General features: G+C 41.7%; 1 protein-coding gene across 3 annotated transcripts; it reads left to right on the top strand.

Annotated features, from left to right (window-relative positions):
• Window positions 1–4: 4 nt before the first annotated feature.
• Window positions 5–9,038, top strand: LSM3 (LSM3 homolog, U6 small nuclear RNA and mRNA degradation associated). Of its 3 annotated transcripts, none has more exons than XM_059663735.1 (5): window positions 33–171; window positions 3,604–3,714; window positions 4,644–4,769; window positions 5,150–5,245; window positions 8,734–9,038. In XM_059663735.1, exons 1-5 carry the CDS (start codon window positions 151–153, stop codon window positions 8,812–8,814), a joined length of 435 nt encoding a protein of 144 aa, XP_059519718.1. In that variant the 5' UTR covers window positions 33–150; the 3' UTR covers window positions 8,815–9,038. The 3 variants fall into 3 exon arrangements, with proteins under 3 accessions (XP_059519720.1, XP_059519718.1, XP_059519719.1); XM_059663736.1 differs by lacking the exon at window positions 33–171 and adding an exon at window positions 191–1,365; XM_059663737.1 differs by lacking the exon at window positions 4,644–4,769 and having other exon boundaries at window positions 5–171.
• The last annotated feature ends 7,558 nt before the right edge of the window (window positions 9,039–16,596 follow it).

Genomic DNA, 16,596 nt, shown 5'->3' with positions numbered 1-16,596 from the left:
CCGCCCCAACGACCAGTGCACTCCGCGGAAAGCAAGAAAGAGCAAAACAGATTTCTTTTCACTTCCGGTGCCTTCCGCACTCGCGTTTCCGGAGCCTGGACGGGCTGGAGAGATCTCGCGAGAGGCGGGAAAGGGCGCAGGGTTTGAAACATGGCGGACGACGTGGACCAGGTGAGTGTCTGCAGAGGAGCTCGCTCCCCAGCGCTTCCCTGCTTGGCTTTGCGTACCAGGGCGGCTTTCTCCAAGGTCGCCGATCATGCCGACTCTCTCCGGGTCTCACGGGCCCAGGCCCTGACGGCCTTTCTTTTAGAAGTCCGCCGGAAAACTTGTTACTGCGCTCGCTCGCCATTTCCTTTCTCTGAGTCTCACTTTTATCTACAGAATGGGGATAATGATCCTTGCCTGCCTCGCGGAGCTGTCCGGATTCTGATAGCGTGACAGTAAAGTTAAGGAATCTTATCGTTACTGAGCGCAACAATTATTACTCATTCAACAAATGCTTAGGGAACATCAGCTTTGTATGGTTAGACACCGTTCAGCGCACCAGGGACACCAGCATTGACATACGTGACCACTGTTCCCACTTGGAGCTTGTATTGCGGGGGAGGACAGGTAAAAATTAAACATAGACGAGTGGGATGTATAGGAGCTGTGGTGTGGCGAGAAGGAAACAAGCCAGGAGCGGTATGCAGAACTGAGAGCCCTGCAGGCTTGGTCCCTGATCTTCCTTTTCCCCAAAATACTCTTCCTCGGGTATCAATGTGGATCAGGCCACAATGTCTGCCGACATCTCACCTCTCATCAGAGGACTTTTTGGCCACCTACATAAAAGAGCACTCTCTCAGTCTTTTTTTCCTTCTTCATAGCATGTTATTTGTTCATATTAGTATAAGCTTTGTTTAATGTCTATCTCCTGCCCCCCCCTCCCCGTCCCCGCGTCCCCCCAGAAATGGATTTCTTTCTTTAAAAAAAAAATTTTTTTTTCTTGATTTTTTTACAGAGAGGAAGGGAGAGGGATAGAGAGTTACAAACATCGATGAGAAAGAAACATTGATCAGCTGGCTCCTGCACACCGCTTACTGGGGATGTGCTCGCAATCAAGTTACATGCCCTTGACCGGAATTGAACCTGGGACCCTTCAGTCCACAGGCTGTTGCTCCATCCACTGAGCCAAACTGGCCAGGGCCAGAAATGGATTTCTTAAGAGCAGGAGTTTTGTTTTGTTCACTATTCTGTCTTCCCTGTTTAGAACAGCGCTGGAAACACTCAACACATTGATTGAATTGGGAGGCCTCATTGAAAAGGCAATATTTAAAGCTACAGAATGAAAAGGGTAGACTGCAGGCATCCCAGACTGAGGCTAAAGTAGGCTTCTGTCATGTGTATATTCTTATCTCTCTATATAAAAGCCTAATATGCTAAGTGTCTGCAACCAATCCATAGACTGTTCTGTCGACTGTTCGGCCAGTCGCTATTACGCACACTGACCACCAGGGTACTGGATGCTCTGACTGGTAGGTTAGCTTGCTGCTGGGGTCTGGCCGATGGGGACTGTGTGAGACGGGGCTGGACGAGATGGCTCCGATTGGCCCTGATCGCCGGCCAGGCGGAGGGACCCCACCCGTGTATGAATTCGTGCACCAGGCCTATAGTAGTGTTTAATTATTTATATGCCTCTCTTGACTAGAATGAGCTTTTACAGGGCAGGGACTGACTTCTGTATCATTATAATCTAGTTGGTTAGCTGTTTCTAAACAAACACCTTTTGAGCTCAGGATATTTTTTCTCCCCTCATCTAGCCTTTTCAGACTGTAGACCCTGTAAAGTTCAGTCACCTTCCAGTGGCCTCGTGTACTCACTGAAGAAGCTCTCCTTGAATAATTTTATCAACTCTTCTTCAGCCATCCCTTTCACATGGATGATCCCAAGTCATCATGGCCCTGATCTCTGAGACCTTTTCCAATGGTTCTTCAATAGAAACAATGACAACCATTTATAAGTACTTTCTGTTTGCCAGATACAATGTTAAATACATTAGCTAAATTTAAAAAATGTATATATATTTTTATTGATTTCAGAGAGGAAAGGAGAGGAGAGAGAGATATAAACATCAATGAGAGAGAATCATTGGTTGACTGCCTCCTGCACATCCCCCACTGGGTAATCGAGCCTGCTACCCAGGCATGTGCCCTTACCTGGAATCGAACTGTGACCTCCTGGTTCATAGGTCGATGCTCAACTAGTGAGCCATGCTGGCTGGGCCATTAGCTCAATTTTTAAAAATTTTTTAAATTGATTTTAGAGATCAAAGAAGGGAGAGGGAGAGAGAAAGAGAAATATCAATATCAATGTGAGAAACATCGATCAGCTGCACACACCAGGAATCAAACCTGCAACCTGGGCATGTACCCTGATGGAATCAAACTGGCGACCTTTCAGTGCATGGCATGATGCTCAACCAATTGTGCTATACCGGCTAGGGCTATACATTAGTTAATTTAATCCTCATAAGAGTCATGATGGGAAGATTGTGGTTTCCTTATTTTATAGACAAGGAAAAGGAAATAGAATTAGAGGTGCTATAATTCCCCCCCCCCCCCCAATTTTTATTGACTTAGAGAGAGAGACAGACAGACAGAAACAGACATTTCACTTACTTTTACCTTCATTGGTTGATTCTTGTAGTGCCCTGACTCAAGGTCGAACCTGCAACCTTGGTGTATTGGGATAACACTCGAACCAACTGAGCACCTGGCAGGGCTGAGATGGCATAATTTTTAACCTCAATTCATAAGTGTCAGAGTCAGGAGTTGAACCCACACTGCCTGATTCCAAAGCCAGTGCTTTCAGCCAGTATTCTATACTATATGTTGAGTGTATTGCTCTTATTGGCCGTTTGGCACCCAAAAGTCAGCCTGCCCTATATGAACTTAGCCTTCTCTCAAACCTTCATCTCTGCTTAGCATTCTGACTAGTGTGTAATAGTCATTATGGGAATGTTTTTCAAATTACTGTACTAAATGATATTTGAGATAAGGCTAATGTCCCTGAGAGTGACTCCTTATACCAGCCGTGGGCAAACTACGGCCCGCGGGCCGGATCCGGCCCGTTTGAAATGAATAAAACTAAAAAAAAAAAAGACCGTACCCTTTTATGTAATGACATTTACTTTGAATTTATATTAGTTCACACAAACACTCCATCCATGCTTTTGTTCCGGCCCTCTTGTCCAGTTTAAGAACCCATTGTGGCCCTCGAGTCAAAAAGTTTGCCCACCCCTGCCTTATACCCTGAAATTGGGTCAAACAATTTGTACTGTGAAGGAACAGAGTACAGTCCTGATTATATTGCTAACTTCTTCCTGTGTATGTATGTTTCAGACCTCATTTGTATAGCGCTTTGTGCCAGGTACTGTTCTAAGCCTTCATATATGTCATGTAATCCTTGGTATTAGGTAGGCAATATTGTTGTCCACATTCTACAAATTATGAGACTGAGACATAGAGGAGTTACGTTATTTGCCCACATCACACAACATGGCATTGATTTGAGTGCTGCATTCTCTCTAGTAATTGTTATTACTATGCCTGCTTCTTTTATCAGCAACAAACTACCAACACTGTAGAAGAGCCCCTGGATCTTATCAGGCTCAGCCTGGATGAGCGAATTTATGTGAAAATGAGAAATGACAGAGAGCTTAGAGGTAGATTACATGTAAGTAATCATATTATTTCCTTGTCATCCCTCCCTACCCTAAACCCTTGAAATGTAAAAACTGTCCACTGTAGAGGAATCTTTTGAATGTAGAGGAGAGCGAGGTAGAAGGCCTCATAAGTCAAATACAACTGTATGTATTTCATAAGTTAAAAACTGTATTTTATTTATATTTTTAACATTTTTTTCTCTTAACAGAAATGATGTGTTTATTAAAGAACATGTTCATTTCTTTCATTTTGTCCCTTCTGTTTACTTGCAAATAACATTTCTCCATTCATACTTAAATGTTCTTTAAATTACTGACATACATAAATTTGTGTTTTCTTGTGAAAAAAATTAAAACAACGCAAATACAGAGTAAAAGGTGAAATCCCATTTCTTCTATTGGTAACCATTATTAAAAATTAAAAATTGACTCTATAGATCTTTCCATGTATATCCTATATAATAAAAGGCTAATATGCAAATTGACCGAATGGCTGAATGGTTGCTATGATGTGCACTGACCAGGTGCTCAATGCAGGAGCTACCCCCTGGTGGTCAGTGCGCTCCCACAGGGAGTGGGCTTCAGCTGGCAGTCGGATATCCCCTGGGAGCTCCCGGATTGCAAGAGGGCTCAGGCTGCACTGAGGGACGCCCCCCCCCCCCAGTGCACTAATTTGTGTGTATGTATGTGTATATAGATAGATAGATAGATAGATAGATAGATATAGATATACATACATACACATACATACCATTCCTAAAAAAATAAAAAATAAATGGGATCTTACTACACAAATTTTTGAATGCCTTTCTATTTCACTTAGTCTTTCTTGGAAATCATTTATCATGAGTACATATAAATCCTTTATTGTTTTTGTTTTTTGTTTTTGTTAACCCTCACCTGAGGATATTTTTTCCATTGATTTTTCTTTCTTTTTTAGAGAGAGTGGAAGGGAAGGAGGAAGGGAGGGGGGGTGAGAGAGAGAAACATGGATGTTAGAGAGACACATGGATTGGTTGCCTCCCGAACACACCCCAACCAGGCTGGGAACAAATCTACAACCCAGGTGCGTGCCCTTGACCGGCAATCAAACCCTCGACCCTTTGGTGCACCGGCGGATATGCTAACCATTGAACACACCAACCAGGACTAGTTAGATTATTTTTTATTTGCATACTAGAGGCCTGGTGCACAAATTTGTGCATGGCTGATTGGGCAGGGCTGGCTGTGGGGAGGGGCCCCAGGCGGTTGGCGGGCTGGCCCTGCGCCCTGGTAGAACTCCCGGGCAAAGGGACAATTTGCATATTATCCTTTTATTATACAGGAGGATAGAAGTTTGTGGTATAAGTATTATGTGTTACTTGTATGGAACCATTTGCATATTGTAAGTCCTTTCATTGTTCCTTAATTTATTAAATTTCTTTGTCCCTCACTCTCCCACTTCAGGCTTATGATCAACATTTAAATATGATATTGGGAGATGTGGAAGAAACTGTGACTACTATAGAAATTGATGAAGAAACATATGAAGAGATATATAAAGTAAGTCACACAATTCTATTCATTGTTTTTAAAATGCCAGTTATTCTTAACATTCATCAGCTTAACATTTGTTTATAGCAAGTCTATCATGTTTTGACTCCTACTCATGGGCTCAGTAGAGTATAGCAATTAAAAGCAGTCTTTGGGGTCAAACAGACCTGGTTTACAATACTGGTTTGGCCACTTCATACAGGGGTGTGTTGGGCAAGGGAATTAACTTTGCAGGCTTAATTTCCTCATTGGTAAGCAGGAATGATTCATTACGTAATGATTCATTACGATATGACAACGTAAGAAGCCTGTGTGCACTGTTATATGGCAGTTATACTGGATAATGCTTTTTTTGTTTGATATGGACTTGATCTATCAATACTTAATAGAGAAACTTGTAAATTTAAAAGTATTTATTAACTCATTAAAAATAATAAGCTTATTATGTTAATATAAGTAACATTTTTATGACATTTTCTAAAATACTATTTAGAGAGAAGTGTCTTTGTTTCACATTTTTGCAAATGTCTTTATTGCGTGGCTTAATTAATTACATCTAGCTTCTCACAACTTTTTTCTGCATTTAATGTGTTGTGATATATTATAATTGAAGAAAATCTGACCTCTCAGTTGGAAAAGGGAGGGGGTATTTTTGTGGTTATTTGCCTTTGATGCTATACCCAAACTCAAGAATACTGGTTTCTTAAATGTTAGTTGCAGTATGTAATCTGAAACCATGTTCATGAATTTTTCATACTCTTGTTATATGCAAATTAATTGGTCTACCTTGCACTTGGAGTGAATCTTTTACACATGCATGATTTTATAACATCAACTACTGGTAATTTGGAAAATATTAGTTCACTGAGTTATGCAGCTCTTCCAAATGTTGGCACATTTCATTCTTCAAATATAAAAAAAGAAAATCCCATTTGTTTGTACGTATTGGGAAGCTGGTCTTTAGCCCTCTTAGAGCATAGCGGTTTAAATCTGGATCCAAACCTTGACTCCCTTTCTTACCAATGATAAAGTTGTACCAAATTATCCACCTGTCTGTGGCTAAGTTTCCTTGTCTGTAAAGTGGGGAGAGTAGTAGGATCCAGTTAATACAGCTGTTGATTCGCAGAGAGGTTACTTGAAGAGCCTTCAGATTAGCAATAGGTATATAGTAAGTGTTCAAATGTTAGCCTTTGTTGGTAGTTTTGCTTATCATGACTTTTTTCTTCTCTTCAACCACTCCTGACTCTGGTGCTAGTTTAATTTCTTTCTCTCTCTGAACATGGGCTTTATTTTTTTTAATCTGCATTTCTTTCCCTCAGACATGTCATTAGTAACTATTGTATGTTATCAGCCATGAGTCTATGACAGTAATCAGTACAGCATAAAAGTTTGGGGTCTTATTAGATCCAGGTTGAAATCCTGGCTACTGCTGCTGCTGCTGATTGACTTTGGGAAAATTATAGAAACTTTCTAGACTTCTGGAACCCCCTCTGTTTTTTCTTTTTTTATCCTCTTAAATAATAGTTTATTGATTTGGTAGATAGGAAGGGAGGCGATGAGAAATATCCATCGGCTGCTTCCTGCACGCCCCCTACTGGGAATTGAGTCTGCAACTTGCAACCCGGACATTGTGCCCTGTTTGGGAATCAAACCGGCAAATCTTTTGGTGCATGGGACAAGCCCAGCCAACTGAGCCACACCAGCCAGGGTGGGAACCCCCTCTGTAAAATGCCAATACCTGTGTTTGCCTCCCAGGATTATAATAGGATGCACTGAATTTGGTGCATGGAAAGCTGGTGGCATGTTGTAATTATGATTATGTATAAATCCGTCTTCAATTTCCTTCCTTTTCTGAGTTTCACTCTCATTTCCAACATTCTTATTGAAAAATTTTCCACTTTGGATGTTATCTTAAATCTAGTACATCTAAAACTAAACTCTTGGTGTTTTTCACCTTCAAAAATTCCCTATTTCTGTTTATGATTTTTCTATTATTTAGACCATAAATTTGGTTACTTCCAGTCAGTTCTGTGATCCAGTATCCCCAGTCACTGTTTTTTTCCTAGACATAACTTGTAGATGCCTTTATTTATTTACTTCTCACCTGTATTCCTGTCCCTCAAATTAATGTTCACTACTTTGAGGCCACTTGCTAAAGTGAGTTTAGGTGGGAAGCAATACCATTAATCTGATCTTTGTCTAGAGTTGAGTTTTTTGGTTGTTTTTTTTTTCTTCTTTAATATATGTTTATTGATCTCAGAGAGGAAGGGAGAGGGAGAGAGAGATAGGAACATCAATGATGAAAGAGAATCATTGATTGGCTGCCTCCTGCATGCTCACACTGGGGATCAAGCCTGCAACCAGGGCATGTGCCCTGACCGGGAATCAAACTGCGACCTCCTGGTTCATAGGTTGACACTCAGCCACTGAGCCACACCAGTCGGGCAGCGCTGAGTTTGTTTAACTGAGAAGTTTTACTGGGCTTTGTTCCTCAAAGCTTTTTTTCCTACTTATGTCTACAGTTTGGGGTCTAAAAACAATTGGCTTTTCTAACCCTTTGTGTCCTATTTCTTACAATCTCTGCTTGAAAACCAGCTACTTCTTTTCTGAGCTCATCTCTTTCTTATGCTCCTTGCTGAGTGCATCAGGTTAACAGCAACACCTACCAAAATTTGACTTTTCCAATCTCTTCCCCTAGAACCTATAGGTTTGGGAGGTCCTTGGACTACTTTCCAAGTCATTGCAGGCCGTTTTACTATGTGTTTCCCAAGGCATAAGAGGATTTCAGACATTCCATATCTGTTTCATTACTGCCTAAGGCTTGACACCTAGGCAAACAAACACCTCAAGGTATCCATTTCATATGTTTGGGTGCGGTAACAACATGTAATGCACAATAGAATTTTATTTCTCCCCTCATTACCATCCTGAGTGAAGTTTTAGGTCAGTACAATAGCTTTCTTCCAGATGCTCAGTCAGGGGCTCAGGCTTCCTTTATCTTAGGGTTCTGCCATCCCATGGATTCTCCAGCAGTGGGAGGAAACCATAGAAGGAAATATATGGGAGGTTTATGGATCACTCAGTCACTGCTGTTTACTTCTCATTGGTTAAAACTCAATTTCATGGCTATACCTGGTTGCAAGGGAGTATGAGAAATATAGCTGTGTGCCCGCTGTGTGCAAGGGAGTTTGAGAAATATAGCTGTGTGCCCGCTGTGTGCCCGAGTGTAGCTGTGTGCCAGAAGAGGGGAATGGATATTGGTGGATAGTGCCGTCTCTGCCCCAGTTATTGATATCCAGGAAAAGTAAACAGTAAACAGATAGTTTTTCTTTGTACTACAAAGGTAAGTAATCAGGTTTTTTAATCAGTTTATTTGTGTTATAATGAATCTGTGTGTTTTCAAATTTCTCTTGAGAAAAACAACAACAAATAAACAATACTACTACATATTTGTGTAAATGTGTTTTTTGTTTTTTTTTGTTTCTTTCTTCTTCCAGTCAACAAAACGGAATATCCCAATGCTTTTTGTCCGGGGAGATGGTGTTGTCCTAGTTGCCCCTCCATTGAGAGTTGGTTGAAACAAAGAATATATCCTGTGTGGAAATTAGGAGACTTTATATGATTGCGTCTTTAAAGGTAGAAGATATTCAAAAGAGAAACCTGCGTAAATTTTGATATTAAGAAATGACCAAGGATTCTTCTGCTCCTGAAATGAGTTTATTTGCACATAACTCACAAATTCTAAAGCTAAATGGCATTTTTATTTTTCTCCAACCCTTCCAATAAATGTGATCACAAAAACAGCCCTCTTTTTTAGGAGTTGATTTGCTCCATTGTTTTTTCCAGATAATTTAAATTAAATTTGATGTTTTCTTTTTTTTTTTTTAATGCTGTCTCCTGTCTTTTGAATTCTTTAAAGTAAGCACATGTCTTATATTCACTGTATTTGTACATATCTATGTTTGAGGTTCCAGGCTAAGTACTATCAATATGCTTCTTTCCCTCCAATCTTCTGAGAAGGCAGTTGTTTAAATTAATAATTGCAGGACAGTGAGATTATTGCTGATAGAATAATGCATATATAGGATCCATAAGACACGGAGAAGAGTACCCAAATCAGAAGGGAGTGGGTGGGGGAGGTGATGTGTCACTAAATACTAACATTGCAGTGAAGGATGAGCATGTTACTTCTGTCTGGCCTGATTTATTTCTAAGGTTTAGCGTCAGTGGTTATATGCCTTTGTGGTTCAGCTTGATCATATCTACCAATGCTACACATATTTTATGACTCAAACCATTTTTCCATTCTTGGATCACAGGCGATTGATGAGAGGGCTAAAACAACCTCAGTGGCACAATAAAACAAAGAGGCTAAAAAGCAAAGCTATTTCCAGCTTCAGTCAGTTAGCACTTACGCTCAAAAGACAAAGAGGAAAGTTAATGTATGTGTAACAATTTCTAAAACTTTATTAAGACAGGGCTTAAAACCTGACATCTTTAAGTAGGTTGTATCATTTTGAAATAATAGACAATTTCATATGTGGGTGATCTGTCTGTAAATATGATGAATGTGTGTTAATCCAGTATCAGGCACGATGTGCTAATATGCACAATATTTTAAGCCATGTGCAAGAAAGATGCTTTCGGTTTTCATAAGTAGGAAGGTTTCGTGTTCATTATTTATTGTACCTGAGCCTGCAAGTTAATGGAGAAGGGAAAAAAGAACAAGTGTGGGCGGGTGAGCTGATGGGGTTTTATCTAATGCAAGTAGACAGAGAACTTCCTTTAACTTCTGCTACCTCCATACTTTGTCCTTAGGCTTATTAGTCCCAGAAGGTCAGTGACCTGTTTATATCAACCTGTTCACTATTGAAAAAATGAGACTTGTGAGTCTGGTGGTAGCAAGTAGCCCATCCTTTGAATCACTGTTTCTGAGTAGGACTCTTGCCTAAATGATGATGATGATACATAATAATAAATACCATTGTTTGTTGAACAAAGTGCACCAGGCAAAAGCAGTTTGTATACAACATATTCCTATTCTTTACAACTCTTTCCTACAGAAATGTTACAATAAATGGTCACACAGCTGTACAAGGCAGTAGGATGTGAATCTATCAGACTCCTATATATATGTGAGGTGTGGGTGTGCTATGGAGACCCTCGCTCTGGGTAGTAATGTGGCTCCCGATGTCCACCATAGCCACGGCCTGACTCGTCATCTGGCTCTCTTGCTCGGCCACACCCTCCTGTTCTCTCCAGCATTGCATTTATTTTTAGTGGCTTCTGATAGCCTTGCTTAGTTCCTGAACACTTGTTCTACTCCAATCTTGGTCATCTTTCTCCTTTTTCTCCTAGAATTGATAGATTACACTAGAACTTTTGGCTGTGAGGACTGTTACTTACACACATGTTTCTTAAAACCAAGAATCTTAAAATTTAGCATAGTTGCCTTCATGTACATATAAAACTCAATTGCAGTGTACAAACAACCACTTACCTCTTGGCTGCTAAGATACAAGGAGAGGGGTAAGCAAAGATTAATGGCAGGAAAACCATCTGTGTGCTACCAGTAGAGGGGAGGCAGTGGGTTTTGTGAGCTCTTTTGGAGCTCAGGCTACCTTCCTGGAGGGTTGGAGCTGGGACTCGGTCCACAACGGGGGCAGCTTAAGCAGCCTCCTGCCACAGTCCTCCACATCAAGGCTTGCTCTGCAGGTCTGTAGGGGGTCTTGCCTTCAGGGATTAAGCAGTCAGAGGGTCCCTGAGAACCATGGGTTGGACTTCTAAGCTCCACAGTACCGAATTCTGGACATCTGAATAGCCCATGGTCATAGGAGTTGGTGATCAGTGGTTTCTGCAACAGTGTCACGTGTCACAAAAGGAGCCATTTGACCATCTTTCATTTGGAAGACTCTCAAGCTGATGCCAAAGAAAGATGCACAGACAAAATGTAGGACCACACGTTCATCTTTGAGATGAAATGTGCTCAAATTGAAACCCAAGTATTTTGAGCATCCCAAGTTAGACTAAAATCATTAGCTACAGATAGACAATTTTCACAAATTTCAGATAGTGATTTTTGAATATCTTCCCAAACTAGAAGTATCTTCTGCACATGATGAAACTGGTTTCACACACCTTTTATTACATACTAGAGGCCCAGTGCATGAAATTAGTGCACTGGGGGTGGGGTGCAGTCCCTCAACCCAGCCTGTACACTCTCGCAGTCCGGGAGCCCTCAGGGGATGTCTGACTGATGGCTTAGGCCCACGGGGAGAGCCTAAGCCAGCAGTTGGAAATCCTTAGTGCTGCCAAGGAGGTGGGAGAGGGGCTCCGGTCACCACTGCTGCACTCGCCAGTCATGAGCCTGGCTCAGGGCTTTTGGCTAAGTGGTGTGCCCCCTGTGGGAGTGCACTGATCACCAGGGGGAGGTCCTGTGTTGAGCATCTGCCTCCTAGTGGTCATTGTGTGTCATAGTGAGTGGTTGTTCTGCTGTTTGGTCGATTTGCATATTAGCAAATTGCATATTTTGTGCATAGAGGCCCAATGCACAAAATTCGTGCAAAGGGCTTGGCCCTCGCAGCCCAGCTGCCTCGGCCGGCCCTCCCAGTTCTTGCTGGCCCTTGCAGCCCTGGCCAGCCCTTGCAGCCCTGGCTGCCTCTGCCGGCCCTTGCAGCCCCTCGCAGCCTTGGCTGGCCCTCACAGCTCCGGCTTCGTCCATAAGGTTTTTTTCATATTAGCTCTTTATTATATAGGATAATATCTACCTATATTGCTCACATTGCTTTCAACTTGCAGTCAGAAGAGGAATGTTCTATTGCAGTGATGGCGAACCTTTTGAGCTCAGCATGTCAGCATTTTGAAAAACCCTAACTTAACTCTGGTGCTGTGTCACATACAGAAATTTTTTGATATTTGCAACCATAGTAAAACAAAGATGTATATTTTTGATATTTATTTTATATATTTAAATGCCATTTAACAAAGAAAAATCAACCAAAAAAATGAGTTCACGTGTCACCTCTGACACACGTGTCATAGGTTCGCCATCACTGTTATGTTGTGTGAGCATTTGCCAGCTACGAGCAATGCTCACCTGCTTTGGAACAGGGAAGTAACCGAAAATCTGGGAGTCATCCTGGCAGGATCAAGAGGCTTGATTGATGTTTCTGTAACTCAGCTGTGCTGAACTATGTGGGTCTCATTCTTGCCCAAGCTTGGTAGTAGATTTACAACCTAACTGCCTGCAAATTGCGGTGGTCTCATTGTTCTCAATTGGTTCATGTGCCAGTTCATGTCTAGTCATGGCCATGTGAATGTAGGGCTCTTATTGGCCAGGCCTGAGCCACATGCCCACCTGAAACTAAGAGTAAGATTATTTCCATTGAGCCATATGGTCTGCGTTTGGAGAGGGGCAGTTCCCCAAAGGGAACCAGGGGAAATGATGGATGCAAGCTGGAGACAAAGAATGCCTACTATGAAAGCCTAACTTGTAGTCTCCTCTAATTTATAGAAAATAAACCCCTTTGGGATTTGATTATTAGTAACGAGTTTCTTGGAATATGCCTCATAATGGAAGTTATGATTTAAAGCCATTGCTCTGGAATCTAGTGGGAGGCCCTGGAACACCCCGAGGAGGGAATCAGGGTGGATGGAGCTTAGATTTGTTTGATGACTGAGTCTGATGGTAGCTGGGGTCCTCTAAGAGTAGGGGTGGGAGACCTGTAACACAGGAGGGTGTTAGGCTGAGAGTAGGTGTTGGGGTCCTTAGAGCTCTTGAGGAGGGTAGGATACTTGCATGATATGAATAACACAACTCCACCAGGTACAGTATTCACAGGGCCTGGCCAAGAGTTTGTCCTCAGTAAATGTTGGATGACTGAGTAAGCCTTAAGAAAAGCAGCAACAACACTGTGGATGTAAGGGGCAAATGATACTTCTTTCTTCAGCTTTATTGAAGTATAATTGACAACATTGTAAGATATTTAAAGTATACATTGTAATGATTTGATACACATTGTGAAAGGATTCTCACCATCTAGTTAATGCATCCATAACATATTTATCTTTTTGTGTGTGTGAGAACATTGATGTTCTCGGCAAATGGCAACTATATAAAATAGTGTTATCAACTAAAGTCACCATGTTTTTTACATTAGATCCTCAGGTCTTATAAATATTATACTTGAAGGTTTGTACCTTTTTACTATCCTCTTCTTATCCCCCCTTTTTTACTTTGTTTCTAAGTTTGACTTTCTTTTAAAGAAATCAGATTCCACATATAAGTGATACCATACAGTATTGATCTCTGTCTGGCTTATTTTACTTAGCATAATGCCCTTAGGGTCCATCTATGTTGTTGCAGATGGCAGGATTTCCTTCTTGCTCATGGCTGAATAATACCCTATTATGTATATTAGTAACTGCATTATCCATTCAAGGTAAATGGTACAGTCAAAGGTGAAATTTGCACATTGTTTTCCAGGTACTTGTAATGGTCCTCCCACAACTGGACGATGCTTCCCATATTTTTTGCCTTTCTAACTGTTGTCCTCATTACCGTATATACTTGAGAGTAGCAGTATATGCCAAATGTAGATAACTAGTTACCAATACACATGGAAAAGTAACACCAAGAAATGAGGAAGCCAAGGTCAAGTGTTTTAAATTCCTTTTAGATCCATTGCTCAATTTTAATACCTGGAGCATGTGCATTCTTATTTTCTTGGCTGCTTCTAGAGGCTTCCTGGATGTGGAAGCAACATGCCCCTCTGTGGTTTCTGATATTGATTACTCTAGACCAGTGGTTCTCAACCTTCTGGCCCTTTAAATACAGTTCCTCATGTTGTGACCCAACCATAAAATTATTTTCGTTGCTACTTCATAACTGTAATGTTGCTACTGTTATGAATTGTAATGTAAATATCTGATATGCAGGATGGTCTTAGGCGACCCCTGTGAAAGGGTCGTTCGACCGCCAAGGGGGTCGCGACCCACAGGTTGAGAACCGCTGCTCTAGAGGCAGTTTTTTCTTGACGCTCATCCCACACACGTATAGTGCTGTGGGGATCTGAGCTCTGGGTGTTGCTTTGCGTTGGAAACTGACCATTAGATTCTGGAAATGTGGTCAGAAAACCCTGGCTTCAAATCCCAGCTGAGCCATGTATCAGCGGGCAAATTACTTAGGCCCTAAGATCAGCTGTAAGGAAGCCTAGGACAGTGCTTAGAATGTTACTAACACATCATGAACACTAGGTTCAGAAGTCACAGAAGTGGAGGCAGTATTGAGAGGCCAGTTAAGTTTGCTAAGGTCATTCATTCATCTTATTACAACTATCTGCATTCATTCTCTCCCCAGATAGTTTCCTGGAGGCTCATGAAGTAAGTTAATTCAGTCAATTAAAAGTTATTATCAAATGTCTACTAAGTGTAGGCTCCATCAACAGAGGACTGAACAAACAGAACACAAAGCTAAGTGCTATGAAGGACATGGAGGGTAAATTGTCAGGGTATGACAGCAGCTGGGGACAGGGCACATCAGAGGAGCTCAGTGGAAGTTTGTCTAAAGAGCAGGCATCTAAACAGCAGGAGGGGGCCAATCCTGTGGGGATTTGGCAAAAGGGCATTCATTCAGGCAAAATGGCATTCATTCGTGCAGAGACTCTGAGGCAAGAACAGATTGACCTGGTTAAGGGTCAGCAGAGAGGTCAGTGAGCCAAGGGAGGGCAGTAGCAAATGAAATCAGAGAGAGGCCAGGTCAGAGATTTCAGAGGTCCAGGTGTAATTCAGCACCTTCCTGGCACAGATGGGGAGGAAAAGGCCAAGAGAGTGAAAGAGGCAAGTTCAAGTTAATCTAGTCCAAAATCTAAGTTGAAGCCATTGTGTCACTCAACTCCAGCTCTCTGCTCACACCGTAGTCCCCAGAGCTATTCAATGTGTATTTGTGCTGTTGCACAGTCCCTTCCATTTTCACAGGAAGGGGTCTTCCTTGTGAATACCGGCAGCCATTTGGATCATATATAAACTGGTACTCCATGTTCATAGGATAATGACTGTCCTCTTTTCTCCTCAGTTGGGTCTCATGAAAAGAGCACAGAATTGGAAACAAACACTGAAGATTCAGCTCTTTCCCCCCCGGCTTATGAATTTTGTCAAACCGCTTACTCTTTCTGGGCCTCAATTTTTCACTTGAAGGGAAATGTAGGGAGGAATTTTACCCCTGAGGGGCTTGTGCAATGAATCGGTGCTTCAGAGAGAGCACACCTAAACGTGTATGTCCTAATTGTCAACACCAGGTGGTGCTGTGCTCTTTGCTTTTCAACTTCAACTTTATCTTGGTTTGCAGTCAACATACGGTATATTAATGTTGGCTGGCAAAGTCTGTGTCATTTATTTCATTAAATCCAAACAGTTTGTGAACTCCAACCCAACAATATCTACTGTTTTCAGGAGGAAAGAAGGAAAGAAAAAATAATGTGTTGTTCAGGGAGCAAGTTGTAAGGTAAAATGCCCACCAAATTATGCCCATATCCTGTTGAACTAAAATGAGATTGTCAACAAGGCCACATTCCAGATAAGATGGCTTTTGTCAGCACTCTGTCCTGTGCATGTAGTTGACTTTGGTCGGATAGAGCTTTTTCAGGATTTGAGGCCAGATTCCACCATTCCATTGAGCAGATCCTTTTACCTGCTGGTGACCTCAGTGTCTTCCATCTGTACAATGTCCTTCCAGGTTAAACATTGTGTGATGTGGGGAGAAGGCTGGGATCATTCTATTACTGATTAAAGAGTTTAAATTTGGAGTTCTTGAAAACTCTTGGTGATAGTATACGAAAGCCAATGATTGTGTGTGCTGGGTAAAGAATACAGACATGGAGTCAAAAAGTCTCACATTCATATCCCGGCACCAGGGCTTACTCACTGAATAACAGTAAATATATCCATAAAATGAGAATAGTGGCAGTGCCCACCCATCTCATGGAGAAGGGCTGAGGAGTAAATGACGTCCTAAAGGATCTAGCTTGGGGCCTGGAGTGCAGGAGGAGCTCAGTGTATCTTTGTTTCCCTTAATTAAACCAGCAGCTCCACATAATAGCCTCTGTATTTTGTCCTTAGTATGAGAGGCCACTCGTAAATATTCATCTGTCTTTATGACAAGGATCAAAGCTGTTCTTTATGAGTTCATAGTTTCTGCCTTACTGAGACTACGACAACGCTTAGAGAAATAATCTCATTGATCTCTTCTTGCACTGCTTTTTCTTTATGACTTTTCCAGTCTGAGGACTCCTAGAAACTGGTCAGATAAAAGCTTATCATGATAAGGGTTTGGAAATCAGATGAGGGGGTTCTAGGGGCTTCCC

This window comes from Myotis daubentonii, chromosome 14 (genome assembly GCF_963259705.1).
Source record: "Myotis daubentonii chromosome 14, mMyoDau2.1, whole genome shotgun sequence".
Classification (NCBI taxonomy): Eukaryota; Metazoa; Chordata; class Mammalia; order Chiroptera; family Vespertilionidae; genus Myotis; species Myotis daubentonii.
This window is presented reverse-complemented; position numbering and strand designations above follow the sequence as displayed.

Coding starts and splice junctions, on each gene's coding strand:
- LSM3 (XM_059663735.1), top strand. CDS start 151: ATGGCGGACGACGTGGACCAG. Junction 172..3,603: donor TGGCGGACGACGTGGACCAG/GTGAGTGTCTGC, acceptor TTCTTTTATCAG/CAACAAACTACCAACACTGT. Junction 3,715..4,643: donor AGCTTAGAGGTAGATTACAT/GTAAGTAATCAT, acceptor TTTCTTTTTTAG/AGAGAGTGGAAGGGAAGGAG.